A 17,506-nucleotide genomic window follows, 5' to 3' on the forward strand; every position below is an offset into this window, starting at 1 on the left:
AATATTGTATAAAAAATGGTCTATCTAAATGGAATAGGATACACTTGTATAAAATTGTAAATGAATACAGTTTATAGAAATGGTAAATCATTCTATCATTCTTAATTTCTATTAGACCATTAAACAGTACGAATTCAGTGTATATTGCATAGACAAAATAGGCATCTTTATACTACTTGCAATCTAAAAACATTCTCATTTCCTGACTACCAATAAATATGGAATTCACGCTTCGACATTCTAATCATAAATGCACAATGAATTGAAAGAATAATTTCGCGCTATGATACATTTTGGTGGATCTTCGATATTTTTTACAAATACTTTGGCGCAATTGAAAGAGTATAAAATTTGGTTTATTCATTATATTCGACATGGTTGTTAACCGCTTAAGATCCAGGAAAACGCTGAACGTACAACTACTTATTGTGTGTATACTTCGCCGTATAACATAACTGTCGACTTATAACTTAGTACATGTAACTTTTTCATTCATGTGCGTGATGTATTGTAGAAATTTCTATTTTTCATTCATGAAAAAAGTATCGTTCGCTAGTATCACACGTATGATGATTATGATTACAGTAATGTATACACTGAGAGTATCATTGATAATGTTAAATAAAGAAAGGTACGTGGCACTAATAGGTATACAATATTATATAAATCATATGTCATTCTTTTGAGACTGATTATTTTATGGATCATTACATACTGTTTTATTTAGCAATAGAAAGGAGCAGTGCTTGTTGATTAATAACAAATTGTTTACAAAAAGAAACATTATTTTTTTAAAATAATATATTGATCAGACGAAGTTTGGTTTTAAAAAGTATTTAATCATTTTTTAAAGAAATTGTTAATTAATTTCCGATTTAAATGCAATTACAAGGATGTCCATTCAAGCAATGCCCATTTCTAATTAATACACTAAAAAGTCTTCTATATTTTTAATTTAGAGCATTCTCAAATCTTAGAAATAACACAACAAAATTATTCAGTAGATTCGTTTTCACTCAGTGCTAAAAACCCACTTTGAAATAGTACGTGATCTCAAAATCATAAACATATAATCGAAACTATTGTCAAATTCTGGTAGATATCTGTAAATCTAAATCTCTAGTACAGCTCTTACTGTTAATTATCCTATGTAGTTATCCTTAATATCAAATGAATCAAATGGCAGTTAATAGAAATCATTTATAACAAGGACTGCAATCGCATTTTTTTACAAGGACTTCTTCACTGAACTATATAGAATATGTTACGAGAATTTTAACGCGAAGTTGGAAATACTTTAATGTCCAGTCCTCCGTTTCTTTTAAATAAAATTCGTACAATAACCTAGGTAATTATACCTATATTAAAATGTTACCACAATTGAAGAAAATCGCACACGTTAACTTTTCCGAACAAAAATTTATGTTGGAAATATCATTCCAATTATAAATATCTCTCAACATGTACGATGCTAATATCGAAATACTTCCCCTCATGCTGTGATTTTTAACTTATAAATAAATTACGTTTCGAACAGCTACATATAAATTTATTTTATCTTACCGTTTTATTTTAATGACCTACCGATGTCGCACAATCTTTACTCATCCTGTAATTAAAATAACGAAATTGCAAATGTATTATTAAAGTTCGATGTATAAAGATATGATCATATCAATATGATCGAAATTCTTTAATATTATAATGCAAAAATTATTTTGTTTCCAACCTTACAAAAAATGATACCTACCCATTCGTGCTCCTCTACACCTTCCATGTGATCCTGTTCCAAGGAGCACTGTATTACATCGCCCACAAAGTTGCTCATAGTTTTCTGGATCTAGCACACATACATTAACAACACCCTCAGACCAAGTAAGGAATACAACCGTAAATCCTTTAAGTTTATATTAAGAAATTCTATGCAGCTTATACAGAAATGGTATACCTTGCAATGTCTTAAGGATTTGCAGCAATAATTATAAAAAGAATTAAAACATGTAAAAGAACGCATGCCAAAGTAATTAAAAATGATTGCACTCTATAAGGAATTTTTATATTTTTATATTTCACGACACGATACTATACTCATTTGATGATACTCACTGATTTGTTTTTAAATATTTACTTACTTCCTCTTGTTTAGCTTTTACGTCGGGATTCCATCCCAGTCTGTTGAAAGGTTGGGCAGATACAGAAAATGGAGTGGCTGATTGTTGTTTTGCCGCAACTGGGGCGGTAACTACACCTTGGCCTTGATTTTCAGTTACTATATATAAAACATAAATATTCATAACATTTTTAATACAAATACTATTATAATACTTTTAATAAAAATATTAGTCATTGCTTACAATTGTCCATGCCAGGTGGTTTTAGACTTATTCTATACGCTTGTTTGTTAGCTCCATTAAACCACTCAGTAGCAGTCATAGTTGGCTTCCATGTAACTTTTGTTGGTGGGAATAAATCATCTTGGAAAAGTTCACTCTGAAACAATTAAAATTAGCTTATTGTCCTTGCATTTTTTCGAGTTATATTAAATCTACCTTTATACGTGGAACGGTGAAACTTAGAGGTTCTATTGTGTTATTTGTTAATCTTAAAGCCGATGCAAATTCTACACTAGCAACATCGCATTTATTCTTAGGAAGAAACGATAAACCCTGATGCAAACTGCTGCATCGATGATGGCTAAGTGGACAACAATATGGTGGTTCTTCTGTTACTTCAAAAGCATATATTGTAGAATCACCCTAAAAATATATTTTATATGAAACATATTTTCTAAATTATCTCTATCTTCTATTATCTTCTATTATCACTTATAAAGTATTTAAACTTTTTGGTATTCACTTACACGTCCTGTCAAGAAGAGCGTTGAACTGTCTTCGTCGTAATATGGCATCAAAATTGCAGGCGAAACATCTAATCCAACTGTAGTTAATGGAGTATTAAGATTGTCCGTTTTAAACACATATATTTGTCTTTCTGAAACTCTGAAAAAAATATAAATAATAACAAGTTATTGTAATCTATATAGGGTGTCACAAAATATGTGGAGAATATTCATAAAGTCGATTTTAAATATAAAAACTAAAATAAAGCTATGTAACCTGAAAAATAAGCTTGAATCAATATTTTTGTATAGAAATCTTTCTTCATTGTTTTGATGTCTAGAATAGATTCTATAAATATCTCTCACATATTTTTTGAGACCCAGTATATGATTCAAATAATCGTATAAATCCTTACTTGTCAAAACCCAGTACAACGAGAAATTGTCCTTTCAATGCCCACACAACTCGTGCGCCTCTGGTACCAACAGGTCCTTTGCCAGTTTTAACTGGCACATCGCTAGATCTTGGTTTGTAAACTCGTAACTTTCCATCTTTGCAAGTACTCGCGAGATACTGACCGCATGGTGACCACGCTAAACTGAAAATTTGATCTGTATGTCCCATTAAAGTAATCTTCGCAACAGCCGTTTCACAAGATGATAAAAGTGTCAGATCCCAAATTTTCACGGTCATATCGTAAGATGCCGATGCCAAAATATCTGATGCCAATGGATGAAATTTGATTAAATATATTTTATCGGTATGAGCCTTTATGGTGTGTTTTGGTTCGTTTGTTGGCTCTGCTAATCCGGATTCTGGTATTTCCCATAAACGGATCATTCCATCATCACATGCTATTAAGGAACAATAATATCACTATCATTTGACAAATTTTTTCATTACAAAATATTACAATAATTAAAAAAATATTGATTCCTTTACCGACAGCTAATCGCTGATTATCGAATGGATTCCATTGGAAATCCATTACAGTGGCACCATGTACTAACGCTGGCATTACACCATCTGGTAGCCTTCCGGTTTTCTTCAATTCAAGGACTGCTATTTTACCACCTGGTCCGCTAAGTGGCACCGCAACACGATCAGGGTTGGCTGTAATGATATAGTAATTATTGAAGATAAATTTCTTGTATAAGAAGTGAAGCATTTTATACAAAATGCAAAGTACCATGAAAACCATCGCATTCTCCAGATATCTGACGACTAATGTTTCTTATATTTTCAATATGCGTAGATTTATGACCAGGTGTACCTTTCAGATGTCGAAATTTCGATACCCTACCTATATACAATAAACGTAAGTCATTAATAATATATTTGTTGTATAAAAAAAGTATTTATTTCTTATACTTTTCTTACCAAACACAGTTGATGTTCTCTTAGGCGTTGGCGTCACAGAATTATCCACTTTTTCCAAGCGGGGATCCATGCTCTGTTGACGCAACATCGAGATAACTTTCTTAACTTCGTCTTCTTTAATTACTTCACTTTTAGTTTTAAACGAATCTCTGCGCCTCAACATCGTTGGCGACCCCATTGCTTTCTCGGCTAAGTTTCCATCAGTTACAGACACAGAACGACTCTCATAAAGCCTTCTTCTCTCAGCTATAGAATTTCTATTTGCATTGCCCCGTTCAAAATTTCCAAGATCCTCGCTTTCAGGTGAGTCATCTTTGACTTTTATCTCAAATACTTTACGTCTTTCCGCAGTGCTTGGCGTTTTCGGTTTATAACCAGAATCACTTGAATTAGCATCCTCCTCCAAAGAACTAGAATCGCTTTTTCCATTTTCCGCTTCTTTCATACGCTCATTATTAAATGATGGCGATTTCTCTGATTCTGTATTGTTCTCTATTTGATTGTTCAGGTCATTTTGGTAGCCATTAGTATCACTATTCGGTGCAACGGGGACCGAAAATATCTTGTCGAATGAAAATTCTTGACTGCCAGACTTTGCTTGAAATGGTTTTGGTCCAAGTCGGGGCTAAAAACAAAGAAATAATAAGAATTATTTTTTGTTCTTCTAATAAAAATCTATTCGTAATAAGCTACTTATAGTGATTATGACTGTAATGAAATAAATGAAACGGTATATAAGGGCACACGATATCATCAAGCATACAGAAGTAGAACATTTTGTAAAATGAAATTCTTTTCATAACACTATTATTTTCTCTTATAGCCAGATTACAACCTTATATCCCCCAATCGCATTAGGGTTCACGGATGTAACTACTGAACCCACGCTTGGCGATGTACGAGGACGTGCAACTGGCTTCGGTTCATCCTCGGAAATGCTATTAGTTCTTGACGACCTTGGCAGAGGCTTCGGTGGAATCACTTGCCCTCCGTTCTGCACTTTATTTTTGTCATCTTCAACCTCGATTTTCTTCATATCTTCTAACTTTTCGATATCGTTCTCGAGCATTGGCTCTTTCTCGATCACCTCTTGTGTCTTTGCGTAAGTTTTCGGCGTGGTGACGGTGGTAGGTTTGGTCGATTGCTTCTGCTCCACTTTTATTTCTCGTTCATTTTCTTTGAGCGTCGCTAAGTTTCCCTTATGTACCTGAGAGTAAATTCCTTAATAACGCAAACTGTTTGAACGAAATTAGCAAAGTCCAACATCCATTTTCAAGATTTTCTTTCTACGTCAATGATATATGTAATTTCTACAAGCTTGTCACATGTACATACGCATTATCTGCACATTTGTAATTGCGGAGAAAATATAAGGGAACAATGCAAATAAACAACAATCTCGAAACCTGTTTTTTCTACACCTAAACGTAGCAAAAAGTTTGAGAATGTATGTACAAAAAGAAAGAGTATATCGAAGCATTCGCCTAAGAACACAAGAATAACTATGTCTCGCGCATACGTAGAATTACTTACGCTGATAGAATAAGCTACAGAACATCAATTGCCACTTAAATTACACGTGCCAGGAATAACACTTTGAATGGTGCTAATGTATAAACTATAAAACATACATTGGATATCTGAAACGTGAAAAAATATACACAGAACATGAGAAAATAAAATCAAATGATGCAAAATAAAACGTACATTATCAGCCAAAACTTTTTTTCTTAAATAAAATGCATATAAAAGATTATGAACTTACAGCACAAATAATGAAAATATTTAGATCATGTTCTACTTCTATATTATTCTCATATGCATATGTATATCACACAAATAGCAAAATATCAGAAAATGCAATTTTAATCTTCATGATGTATTTATTAATTTTACATTGCTTAATTACATTATCTGATACATTGTGCTATTATTCATTTTGCACTATAGTGTATAATAAAAATTAATTGTAAATACAATCGAATGTCACACAACACATTTAAAAAAATGTTTACAAAAAGACATTTTCAAAAACTTGTTTCAGAACTAGCAAACTGGATAGCAAAATGGGTAATGAAATGAAATGAAATGATGATGATAAGCGTGCAATTTAATAAAATCATATATTCATAAAAAATGATAAACTTTATTATAATTTTCTATGTCCTCTATGAAAAATCCTACTATGTTTTATACATCTTTTAAACCTAAAAGTACCCAAAAATCTATAGAAATATTTACTTACAGCAATAGGTTCCTCCCCTTTATTTCTTTTAGCAGGATCTAAGGATATTTTTGGAACAGGCATATTGTGTCCTTTAATCCAGGCTGCTGCATTATTTTGTGCAATACACCCTACTGTATCTGGGTATATATCTGCATGGAAATCCCTGTACGTCTAGAATAGAAATTTCGGTATTTCTTATCTCTCTGAAATATGTTACAAACTGCATTTTTATACTACAATGCACTTACTTTTCGTGGAACTTGATACATAATAGGTATCACCATATTAGACGTAAGTTGCAGTAATCTATTAACTTCGGCTTGCATCACATTTAATGCTCGTTTTGGTACCAAACATACTCCTTTCGTTTGCTCTCCACTGTGACGAATGCCTTCAACTAGGAATGGATCTTTATCCATAACTTCCATGTACATAATAGTAGTATCTCCTTTTCCAGCCAGGAAAAGCATGTTTGTATCGGGATCAAACAGAGGCATTAAAATCCTATGGAATATACTTTATGTTTATGGTAAAATCAATTTAATAAGATTATTCATTAATAAATTCTCACCCTGTGCTACAATCCAATTCTAACATTTTTACTGGTTCATTTAGATGCCTCAAATCTCTTATATAAACCTGTCTTAATCTAGCTGCATCAAATCCAGTAGTAAGTATTCTGTCACTATTATTCAGCCAAACACATCTAGAATCTTTGATACTTTGATGACTGGAACAAGAATTGACGATGCACGTAGAAGCGCGAGCATCTATTATTCTCAGTTGTTTGTCTTTGCAAGATGTAGCTAAGATCACACCATCTTGCTTCCAACTTAAAGACTGAATTACATCTGTATGTTCATTATTGGCTGTAATATAATAAAGCAGTATTAACTAAATTGGAAACTATTGGAAAACGTTTCACCTAGTAAGAAATATGATATTGTAATTACAAAATAGTTCTTGTTGTGAAATCACATCCCATAAAGACAGGTTCGTATATGATACTGTTGTTAAAAGGTGTTCAGCTGAAGGGTGCCAACACACCACCTCTACTCTTCTTTGACGGTGGGAGAATGTACATTCAGGATTACATAGAGGTTCTTCCAAGCCAGCTTCTGGAATGTGCCACAACTTGACCTACAATAAATAACATAATAATTTATAAGATATCTAATTAAATACTAAACAAAGTTATAAAACAATATATAAAAAAATTATGTGAAAAACATTATGACTTACAAGACAATCTTGTGAACCAGTGGCTAATAAACCATCGTGAAATGGAGAAAAATCCATATCTGTTACTGTATCTGCATGAGCATGAAGTAAAGGCATAGTTTTACTTTTTCTGCCACAATCCTCCAGTGGCAACACAGCAAGATTAGATCCTGATTGAAAAAAACAAAAAAAGATATAATTTAACAAAAAAATATGGAATATATAATTTATATTAAAATATATAAATATACCATTATGATCTACATTAAATGCCATAAATGCAGCAGATGCTGCAATATTATTGCCGTAAGTTTGATACGAGCCAACTGAGATGTCTCTAATGCAGGCCTCTGGTTTAGGAACAATTGGAGCTGCATTTTTATATTTGGATGCTTTGAAACGCCAAGCCATTTTGACGTTTTCAACTTTACACTTTCTGGACTAACTTCTGTTTAAACCATGTAATCTGATAAAGATAATGTTACACGTAAACAAGTTATTTTAATTAAAGCGGTGTTCAATAACTGTTTTTAGTAAAAAAAATATAAGAAAAATGTGGATGAATATATCGTTATTTATTATAAAAGTTTTGTTAAATTTTGTGATTAAGTGATTTATTGTTGTTATCTAGATGTGTAGAAAAGATAACGCTAACGGAGGGTTTCGACACTGGTACAAGCTGTGCATGACTAATAATTTGGGGGTGAGAACCACCCCACCCTTATCTGTCGTAAGTGTCGTAACTCCGCAAGTAATAACAATGACAATCAAATATAATTTCTGAAACGGAGAAAAATGAAATTCAGCAATGCTCCTACTCACAAGCTGCTGATTGGCGTGGCTTTGCACGCGTTTCACGAGATATTTGCACAGAATACAATTTAACAAAGAACCAGCTACTATAAACACAACGACGATGGCAGGTAGGCGTCTCTGATCTCCACGGCTGACAGGCGGAAACAGGAAAGTCCCCCCCACCAAAAAACTTTTTCTATCTTTGTCGATCACAAGTAACATTATACAATGTGTCCCAAGGAAATAAAATGTCATATAGAAACAAGAAATAAAAGGGTTGAAGACCGAGAAAAACTTTTATCAATAGGAACGTAAAAAATTCAAATTATCTATAACTGTTTTCAGTACGTAGAAAATATCATAAAATATTCTAAAAAACTTAATCTTAAAGGAATATATTGTATATCTTATTAAATCTGAATAAAATGTATTACATAGTAAATAATTAAAAACCAAAAGCATAATTTATCCAGAGCTCAATATACGTAAGTTCATAGTAAAATAAAGAAGAGAAGTGATATTTCAAATTATTATATAAAATTGTTCTTGTACTAATAATTATTTGAATTGAATTATAAATGATAAGTTCAACTATTGAATAAAAAATTTAATAATCTTATATTCTATTAAAATGTTTATCACATTTTTAGAATATATATTTTTATTAAACACACGTACATTTGTATTTGTAAGGCACCCTATATATGTCTAGTTGCGTTCGGAAATCAGCTGCTAGTATAGAGAATATTGGTCGTCGTTCCAGCCATATGTGAAAGTAATGGCGATAATTTTATCATTGACGAAATTGATGATGTCGACGGATTTATGAGTTTCTTAAATTATTCAATTATCGGAGTGTTTAAAATGTTTGATCATCCAACGAATTGCTGAATAATCTGAATTATTGTAATAACAATCCATAAATCATGGACGAGAGATAAAGACGTATATCAATCTGCGCAAACGCAAGAGGAGAGATTATTCCTACTTAAATTTGAAATGTATATTTAAATCAAGTTCTCATGTTATTCTCTTAACAAAGCCAATTGCAATAATGGAACAACCTTTAAAGAGGACAAGTCTGCCAAAACAGCCTGGAAATAAGTAATTAACAAAATAAATTTAAATAAATAAGAAGTAGTAAATAAATAATTGGCAGATGAATAATTAATATAAAATCTATTCCTACCTCAACACTTTGTTGATTATTAACTTGCATTAAATTTTCTTTTCGAAAGCTCAAAATAGTGACCGCGAGTAAAGGGATAATTTCTAACGAATCGTATGCTAAAATTAAGTCCCAGAGGCAAAGCAACTGTTCTGGCGGTAAATGACCACTGAAGCCTCTCATGATCCACTTAAAAACAATTCTTACCCTAAAAATAAATATCGTTTAATGATGGTATGAATGTACAAAATAAATGGAACTTACGGTTGTATGTGAATGTTTCTAAAGTGAATCCAAAGCAATGGTTCGTGGCACTGCAGTAACCTCTCAAAAAGCAAACACAGTGCTACAATACCTTGTTCGTGGCTAGATACGGTGTGCAATCGAAACCAATATCGTAAATAAAAAGCTCGAAACGTATAATACATTGCGCACGGGTCATCGTATAGGTAACAAAATGGCGTAGCTAAAATATTATATATATATTATATATAATATTAATAATATTAATAATATTTAAATCACATCTTCATTGAATTTTGTATATTCTTATGGACTAGTATTTCTTATGGTCATAGATTTCTTCATATTGATTTCAAACAGTGCTTAATATATTATACCATACATCGTGAATCCATGAAATGGAATCACACCGCTTGGTGGGAAGACTAGGGTGTTTTCCAAAGTGGCTGGCTTTCCTTGTAAAACAGCGTGTATGACTTGGCCTCCAGCACTTCTGTCAGTTGTAACTGGTGCTAATACTTCCGAATCACGAGAAAAACATAACATTGTTTTATATAAAACGTCTTCGAACACAAAATACTGATCGTCATTTCGTGCTGTTAACTGCACATCCTAAAATAAAAGTAATTGGAAATATAATTTGGGAGAATGAACGAAAAAAAATTTAAAAATTATTTAAAAAACTTAAGATTTACCTTGATTATCAATTTATCTATAACGATATCGTACTGTAACACCATATTTTTTAATTCTTCATAATATTCTATATCCTAAAAAATATTCAGACTGTAATTTTTTTCTTAAGAAAAGAAACAACATTTAACAACATTTTTACATTTTGTTTTACTGTGGATCCTAATACAAGGGACCAAAGACTGCCACGAAGTGCTCGAGGAGCCCCACGCTTTAAGAATTGTTGCGCTATCGGAGCGTGATTCGTTTTCAATACCTTCTCACCGATGAAAATCCTCTCCTCTTCTAGATTTCCAAAATTTTCTGAACTTGGCATGTCTGGATTTACACCAAGTAATGACATACCCTTTGCTAACTCCAAATACACGCGTCTCTATTAAAAAAATAATAATAATAATTCACTATTCATATTATCTGTAATTCGAACATATCTATTTATTTAAAAAAAAGTATAACAAAAAATGGTATACCAATTGCGTGAGTGTTTTTACACGAATTTGTATATGACTGAACTCCCAATTCAATTCGTCCCTTGAAAATTGTTATTTTTTATTAATATTGAGAAAAATAATGTGATTTTTATTTAAAAAATAATGCATATTTACGAATGTTTTTTGAAAGCTGGATTTCGTATAGAAAACAGTACATCTAAAAAATCTTTTGGGGCATAAAGAGGTCTATATTGTGACAGATCTAAATATTAAATAAAAGAAAATTGAAATTTATTAGGATAATCATTTCAGTACTTTTGCTAGAATTTTTATTCACTGAATCAATATTAAAGTCACCGATATCATAAGTGCTTAATTCATTCCATTTTTCAGCAAATTCTTCGCGATCTGCGTTCGGTCTTATGCGTGCTAGTGGCACATTTAATTCATTACAGGTTGAATTTAATGACTTTTGTATTCTACGTTCCCATTGAATTTGAGCTTTTTTCAAATAAGTTAGATCTACTTCTTCCATGGATATTTCTGTTGCGGTTGATAAAGAACCCTAAAAATATTTAGTTAAAAGGAAAGTTCACGTTTAGACAATAAGTTCTGAATAGATAAAAATTAATAAAAATTATGTCTACCTGTGATCTGACCCAATGAAATACAGTATTTCTAATTTCTGTTTCTAAACCATTACTTTTTAACGCCTCCAGTAATGTATTTTTAAAGTCTTCTCTCTTTACTGCGGTAGAAGCAACAAGTTTCTAAAAAGAGGTTAAAATTGTCTGTAGCGTTTTTGATTTTTCGAATACTTTGCATTTCAGGTTCCACATTAAAAGCAGCTCTATATTTCTTTGTAATCTTATCTTTAATTAGAATTACCCTTCTTATTTTTTAAATAGATAAACTTTCTTAAATATTCAAATCTTTGTTTTGAAAAAGTTATCAATTTTTGTTATTAATGAGGCTAATGATTATATTTATATACTTTGCGAGTACCTGAATTTCAGCATAAAGACTTTTATAATTGGCCATACTTTGAATTTCCTCCGTTAATTTTTCCGCAGATCTTTGTAATGATGTTTTCTTAGAGTTCTCCGCATTTTCAGTCATAGCTGTATACTTAGAGAATTCTTAATCAGCCTGAATCGTTTTATAATCAAATCTGAAAAATGATCGCCATTTGTAAATAAATTCATTCCCGCAGTCGCAGTGATGAACAAAGGGGTGAGTTGTCGGCCGCGCGATCGAACATTCAAACTTACTTTAGAAATAGCTCACTTAAGTCTTTCATGACCTCAACAATGTTTTTTATATTGATAAATAAATAGTAATTTACATTATATCATCGTCTCTGTTCCTGCAAAATGTTTCGTACTGGTTTACATATATATACATATATATAACTTATTTATTTTATATCATTAAATACAATTTTTCTTGTGAGATACTGATTTACGTTACTGTATTACAGAATAATTGCATGTAATAAAACTTACTTTATCATTTTTTTGGCTGGGAGGCTAAGAAAGAAACTATTATTATTATTATTATTATTACTATTTACCGTTCTTTTGAATATATAACTTTACAATCCTTAATTATATGTATGAAAATATCTCAACGAATTTTTTTAGTATTCTTTATGTGATAAATGACTTCAGAATGTTGTTTAACAATTAAGAAAAGTATGCCTTTTAAAAAGTTTATCTCCTTAGAGTTTTACAATTAGTCAGACAGGCTCAGATAGAGGATTTTCCTTACAGCATATCTTTTTGAACGTTCGAAAGATCCCACGGCGAAATTGCAGGCCGGTGCGCTTGCAGGAAAATGGCGGTGCGATAACCTGTGTTTTGAAACGTAACGTTGTATGTTATCGCTTACACGAATGGATATCTCAAACATGCTTGAAGTACAAGTGGACGAAGTGAAGGAGGTAGACATTAAAGAAAACGGTGAGGTCGCGAAGTCTCGCGAGATGACTTTCTATGAATTATCGTGAAATATAATGTCTAACCTTCATATTGCAGTAACTCCCAAGGAATTACTTCCGAGTACCACTAATGTTCCAATACCTATTTCTCAAGAGGAATATAATTATTACAAGCTTATGTTTGGCAATGGTAAATTTATAATATTTATTCACAATTCATTTTCATCGTCTGTTAACTTCTTCTTTCTCAACATATTTGTTTTTAACATTATTTGATACAACATGCTGCTTTTTTTTGCATATTTTTACGATGTAAAAATGTTCACGTGAATTTAAAAAAAAACACAAATGTGATAACAGAAGTTATGTTCTAAGATACATATACCGCAATTCTTTATTTTACAGAATTTTTGATAGAAAAAACATACAATAGTGATCTAGTGAGTTACACGTATGTTTTCTAAGTTGTATTCAATGCAACAAATATAATTTCTTAAATTAAGTTTTTAAGTTCTTAATGTATAATAAGACTTACAAGTCATAGGAGAGTAAACTTTTAAAAAATTATTAAATTGATGTGTTTTAGATATCTCAGTAGTGCAGTTCCAAAGACTGCATTGTACCGCATGCGATGCACACATTGGCTCTGCACCAGCAGATGCTCATAACATGTTTGAACATCCTGTATTACATACATTACTGTGTGCAAAATGCAAAGATTTCTATGGCGATGGCACTTTTGAACAAGGTATATACTTTATTGGTATCTACATCTAAAAACTCAACAAAATTTGATGGGCTTTCTTAATTATATTTTACAGGTGATGATGATACAGATATGTTTTGTAGATGGTGCGCAAATGGTGGTAACTTATACTGCTGTTCCTTTTGTAGTAACACTTTCTGTTACAAATGTATTAAAAGAAACTTTGATCCCATATTGAGAAAAAAAATTGAAGCAGTTGAAAGATGGAAATGCTTTGTCTGTGATCCCACAGATTTGTATAATGCTAGAGGAACTTGTTGGGCCTTGCTTCAGCATATTCAAACGATAAATAGGTAAACAATTACTAAAATAGAAATAAAAAAATAAAAAATTTCTCTTAAATTTAATTACATGTATTTTAAATGATTGCAGAATATATCAAAATTGTAAGTTGCCTCAAGAGGAAATAGACGATAAAATGAACACTGACGAATCGAAATGCTGTCCGCGCAGAAGAAAACGGAAGCGTCGACGAAATGGCTCGAATTCGGAAGAAGAGGATGAAACTTACATACCCAAACAAATAGTACCAAATGCTATTCCCAAACGCAAAAAAAAGGGTCGTGGCAAAACAAAATTTTCCAATGGTAATAGTATATCTATGTCTGATAAATATATCGGAATATCAGACGACACTTCCACGGATAACAATAGGATATTACCATCTTTACTCTCATGCGAGCAAACGATGGTTGAATGCGAAAATACCACTATTGGAGCGGACGGTACTATTATCTCGCAATCTCAAGTAAACCCTGGTCATCATAGAATGAATCTCCCCATTGCTCAACAGCCAACGATGTATAACACGGCTGTTATGAATGTTGTTGCAAATTCTAATTTTTTGCAATCTTCATCACCTATTGCACCTCGTCGTCATGTATCTACTTCGCTAAACCAGACGAATCAAGTGAATTTATACCAGACACTACATTCTACGCCAACGTCAATGGTTACTATACCTAATCAGAACATTAACTTAATACATCGACCACGCTTCTTCTTGCCTAAGCCGCAGGCACCGCGTACAAACACGAACTTGAATATCATTGAGATCGAAAGTGATTCAGAAGACGTAGCGGTTGTCGGTCCGTCAGGAGTTCCACGACCTACTAGCAGTTCCAAGAGCAGTTCCAATAGTAATGATAAAGCAGTACCTGTTGCTCTTCTAAGTTCATCTTCTAAGAATAATTATACTATTACAGTGAAACAAGATGTACAAAAAAGGCATAACGCGAAAACATTAAACCAAAGGTTACTTCCTCATGGCAAAGAGATTAATAGTATTCTACTTCATTTAAAGATGAAATTCCAAGATTTGTTCGATACGGCTAAACGAGAGGAATTTAAAAACTATGAACCGACCGACGCTCGTCTTTTAATCAAACAGTTTCATTCTGACATACGCGATACTGTGACTCAATTAGCGTACATTAATGACAGAATAATACGTGAATATAATAGGTGGAGAAAATATTCAACAAAAATGGGGCTTACTCAGTCTACAGATAAGAATAATATTCGCAAGACTTATCGCGGAAAGCACGAAGAAATACCTCTTGATATGATTTGCGTAAATGAATCCGACGAGGATTCCAATATTAACGATGAAATAGAGTACGGTATTATGGGCCCATCTGATCTGGTTGGTAATACAAATGTGGTCGATGGAATAAATTTCTTCAAAAAGAGAAGCACTATAGAACGAGCTGTAGGCAACCATTCTGTTCTATTGGTAGATAAATCTGTACAAATAAATTCTGCGGAATTGGAAAATTATGATAGGTCTATATTGTATTTTGCGTTGACAAAAAGTAATAAACAATCGGGGAAAAAGGATAATGTTTCGATATCGTCTGTAAAAAAGGGCAATAAGCAATCTGGCAGTTACGAAGATCATTTTATTCAGTTCTTACAAAAACAGAGTGTGAACTCTCAAAGCAAGCAAGCTGAAAATTCTGAAGAGTTGCCCGATCCAAACGAAACATCGTTAAAGGATCTAATAGAGGCTAATTCGCCATACGTTTCTGAAATGCTAGAAACTATGGATAAGTCAACTGCTTCAAGTAGCAATATTTCAAGTATTTCTGTTAAGAAGGAAAGCGATCTGAAGTTCTATGAATCGCGACAGGGAAACTCAATTACTTGCAGAGTTGTTGATGATGTTTCGAAAATGGTTAGTAATATAAATGACGATTTAGTTAAAAAGACTGCCGCGAATGAATTTATTGATAATAATTCGAGGAAAGAAGCTAAAACACAAAAAGGACATTTTTCCATTACAGGTGAAGTTGATATAGTAAATGTAGCAAAAAATAAAGGACAACATTTGACCATAACCAGTACTATAGAATCTGAAGATGACTGTACTATTATTGATGATTAATTAAAAAATAGTTATTTAACATCTTTCGTGAGTTTCATTAGTACTTTAATCGAATTATTTTCTATTTATTATTTATGATTAATCAGTTGTGCGAGTATTGCTTTGAAAAATTATAAGTATAGAAATGAGTATCACAGAAAACACCTTATCATTTCTATTTATCTTTACATGATGATAAGATATTTTGAATTTGTCATAGCAATTCTCGTACATTTGACTGTACTAAAAAATTCCTAATTGATCACTCAATATCTTTAAGATACATAGGTATATATTTTTCACGAAATTTTTGGAAACTGTTTTGTTAATTTATTAAGCTATATACTAATTAAAATTATAAGTAATACCAATTAATAGGATAAGAATACCAACAATATTGTTTATTTTTAGATAAGTAGAAAGTTGTCATAGTTTTGTTTTGTACAAATATTATACGAAATGAATGATGTAAAAAGTCCTAATAATGTTTTTTTTACATAATTGATAATTGTTAGAGCAGGAAATTTCTTGCACAAATTAAGCTTATAATAATTTTTGTACACTTATTATTTTCGGAATTATCGAATAAGATGGAGAACTTGATGTATGAATACTTTTAATGTCAGTATAGATATGTTTCATATGGTTATCTAACGATATAGTTACATTTACATAAATACTAAATGTTCAATCATTATAAGCGAATAGATAAGCAAGAATGGCGGAAAAGAAGGCCACAAAAATGTTGAACATGTTTTATATATACTAACGTATTATATGTATAATATCATGTTAAAATAATTCAAGTTATAGTAAATGGCAAATTCATCTGTTAACTTTAAGTAAAGCTGAATCTGAAGAATAAATTTCTTTCAAACCGTTAAGCATAGCTATTTTTCATAGACTCTGTAGCAAAGTGTCTTCTGGTTGTTTTTCATTGGGAGGGAGGGAAGATTCAGAAGGAAGAAAATTTTGGGAAAATTGGTATTCTTTCTTTGTTCGATTTCAATTGCATCTTGAATTTAAAAACTTAGATTTTGCTTAATTTCATTTATTTTTTGTCGTCTGTGTGTATACACATTTCGACCCAAAAAATCAATATATTACTTTCTTTTATCTTTCAGTTAAAGTCTTATACCCTACACATGGAGGCAAATATTTTTCAGTAGATACATACAACAAGTCTGTAGAAATTTTTTCTTATAAATACATTATGAACACGTAACACCTACGTGATCGCAGTCAAGTATACAAAGAATTGAAACGCAACAGAGTTACGAAACGAATTCGTAACTTTTCCGCGATATTAATATATCACTTGTGTACCTATGAAGGATACAAAGATTGAGACGATGAAAAAGCATTACAGATGTTACACTTAGAGTAGTAATGATCCGGCAATATTACTATTCATTGATAGTTTAGATACAAGTACTCA

General features: G+C 31.8%; 3 protein-coding genes across 4 annotated transcripts; 1 reads left to right on the top strand and 2 right to left on the bottom strand.

Moving 5' to 3' along the window:
- Positions 1–334: 334 nt before the first annotated feature.
- Positions 335–8,651, bottom strand: LOC117216658 (coronin-7). 2 transcript variants are annotated; one of them, XM_033463545.1, is made up of 18 exons: positions 8,491–8,651; positions 7,920–8,134; positions 7,690–7,838; positions 7,401–7,587; positions 7,019–7,316; positions 6,696–6,951; positions 6,466–6,618; positions 5,056–5,427; positions 4,221–4,845; positions 4,030–4,143; positions 3,783–3,953; positions 3,256–3,694; positions 2,861–2,999; positions 2,550–2,756; positions 2,355–2,490; positions 2,133–2,269; positions 1,751–1,840; positions 335–1,609 (listed from the first exon to the last, which is right to left on the bottom strand). In XM_033463545.1, exons 2-18 carry the CDS (start codon positions 8,077–8,079, stop codon positions 1,601–1,603), a joined length of 3,642 nt encoding a protein of 1,213 aa, XP_033319436.1. In that variant the 5' UTR covers positions 8,080–8,134; positions 8,491–8,651; the 3' UTR covers positions 335–1,600. The 2 variants fall into 2 exon arrangements, with proteins under 2 accessions (XP_033319436.1, XP_033319437.1); XM_033463546.1 differs by lacking the exon at positions 5,056–5,427.
- A 455-nt stretch (positions 8,652–9,106) lies between these two features.
- On the bottom strand, positions 9,107–12,854 carry LOC117216663 (TBC1 domain family member 19). Its single transcript, XM_033463554.1, has 13 exons — positions 12,769–12,854; positions 12,270–12,364; positions 12,004–12,169; positions 11,646–11,768; positions 11,356–11,563; positions 11,173–11,260; positions 11,038–11,098; positions 10,710–10,940; positions 10,570–10,644; positions 10,252–10,486; positions 9,896–10,097; positions 9,653–9,839; positions 9,107–9,557 (listed from the first exon to the last, which is right to left on the bottom strand). Exons 3-13 carry the CDS (start codon positions 12,115–12,117, stop codon positions 9,489–9,491), a joined length of 1,593 nt encoding a protein of 530 aa, XP_033319445.1. The 5' UTR covers positions 12,118–12,169; positions 12,270–12,364; positions 12,769–12,854; the 3' UTR covers positions 9,107–9,488.
- On the top strand, positions 12,817–16,952 carry LOC117216659. The gene is made up of 5 exons (XM_033463547.1): positions 12,817–12,959; positions 13,035–13,127; positions 13,524–13,685; positions 13,759–13,996; positions 14,076–16,952. Exons 1-5 carry the CDS (start codon positions 12,875–12,877, stop codon positions 16,087–16,089), a joined length of 2,592 nt encoding a protein of 863 aa, XP_033319438.1. The 5' UTR covers positions 12,817–12,874; the 3' UTR covers positions 16,090–16,952.
- The last annotated feature ends 554 nt before the right edge of the window (positions 16,953–17,506 follow it).

Source organism: Bombus bifarius, unplaced genomic scaffold, assembly GCF_011952205.1.
Source record: "Bombus bifarius isolate JDL3187 unplaced genomic scaffold, Bbif_JDL3187 scf7180000007973, whole genome shotgun sequence".
NCBI classification, from domain to species: domain Eukaryota; kingdom Metazoa; phylum Arthropoda; class Insecta; order Hymenoptera; family Apidae; genus Bombus; species Bombus bifarius.

What these genes read in the sequence shown, in the direction of transcription:
- LOC117216658 (XM_033463545.1), bottom strand. Translation starts at nt 8,079, where the DNA reads ATGGCTTGGCGTTTCAAAGCATCCAAATATAAAAATGCAGCTCCAATT. An exon ending in ATTTAATGTAGATCATAATG is followed by an intron (nt 7,839 to 7,919) that starts GTATATTTATAT and finishes TTTTTCAATCAG; the next exon opens with GATCTAATCTTGCTGTGTTG. An exon ending in ACCACCTGGCATGGACAATT is followed by an intron (nt 2,270 to 2,354) that starts GTAAGCAATGAC and finishes TTTTATATATAG; the next exon opens with TAACTGAAAATCAAGGCCAA.
- LOC117216663 (XM_033463554.1), bottom strand. Translation starts at nt 12,117, where the DNA reads ATGACTGAAAATGCGGAGAACTCTAAGAAAACATCATTACAAAGATCT. An exon ending in CCAGCTTTCAAAAAACATTC is followed by an intron (nt 11,099 to 11,172) that starts GTAAATATGCAT and finishes ACAATTTTCAAG; the next exon opens with GGACGAATTGAATTGGGAGT. An exon ending in ATAATCAACAAAGTGTTGAG is followed by an intron (nt 9,558 to 9,652) that starts GTAGGAATAGAT and finishes ACTTATTTCCAG; the next exon opens with GCTGTTTTGGCAGACTTGTC.
- LOC117216659 (XM_033463547.1), top strand. Translation starts at nt 12,875, where the DNA reads ATGTTATCGCTTACACGAATGGATATCTCAAACATGCTTGAAGTACAA. An exon ending in CAAGCTTATGTTTGGCAATG is followed by an intron (nt 13,128 to 13,523) that starts GTAAATTTATAA and finishes GATGTGTTTTAG; the next exon opens with ATATCTCAGTAGTGCAGTTC. An exon ending in CATATTCAAACGATAAATAG is followed by an intron (nt 13,997 to 14,075) that starts GTAAACAATTAC and finishes AAATGATTGCAG; the next exon opens with AATATATCAAAATTGTAAGT.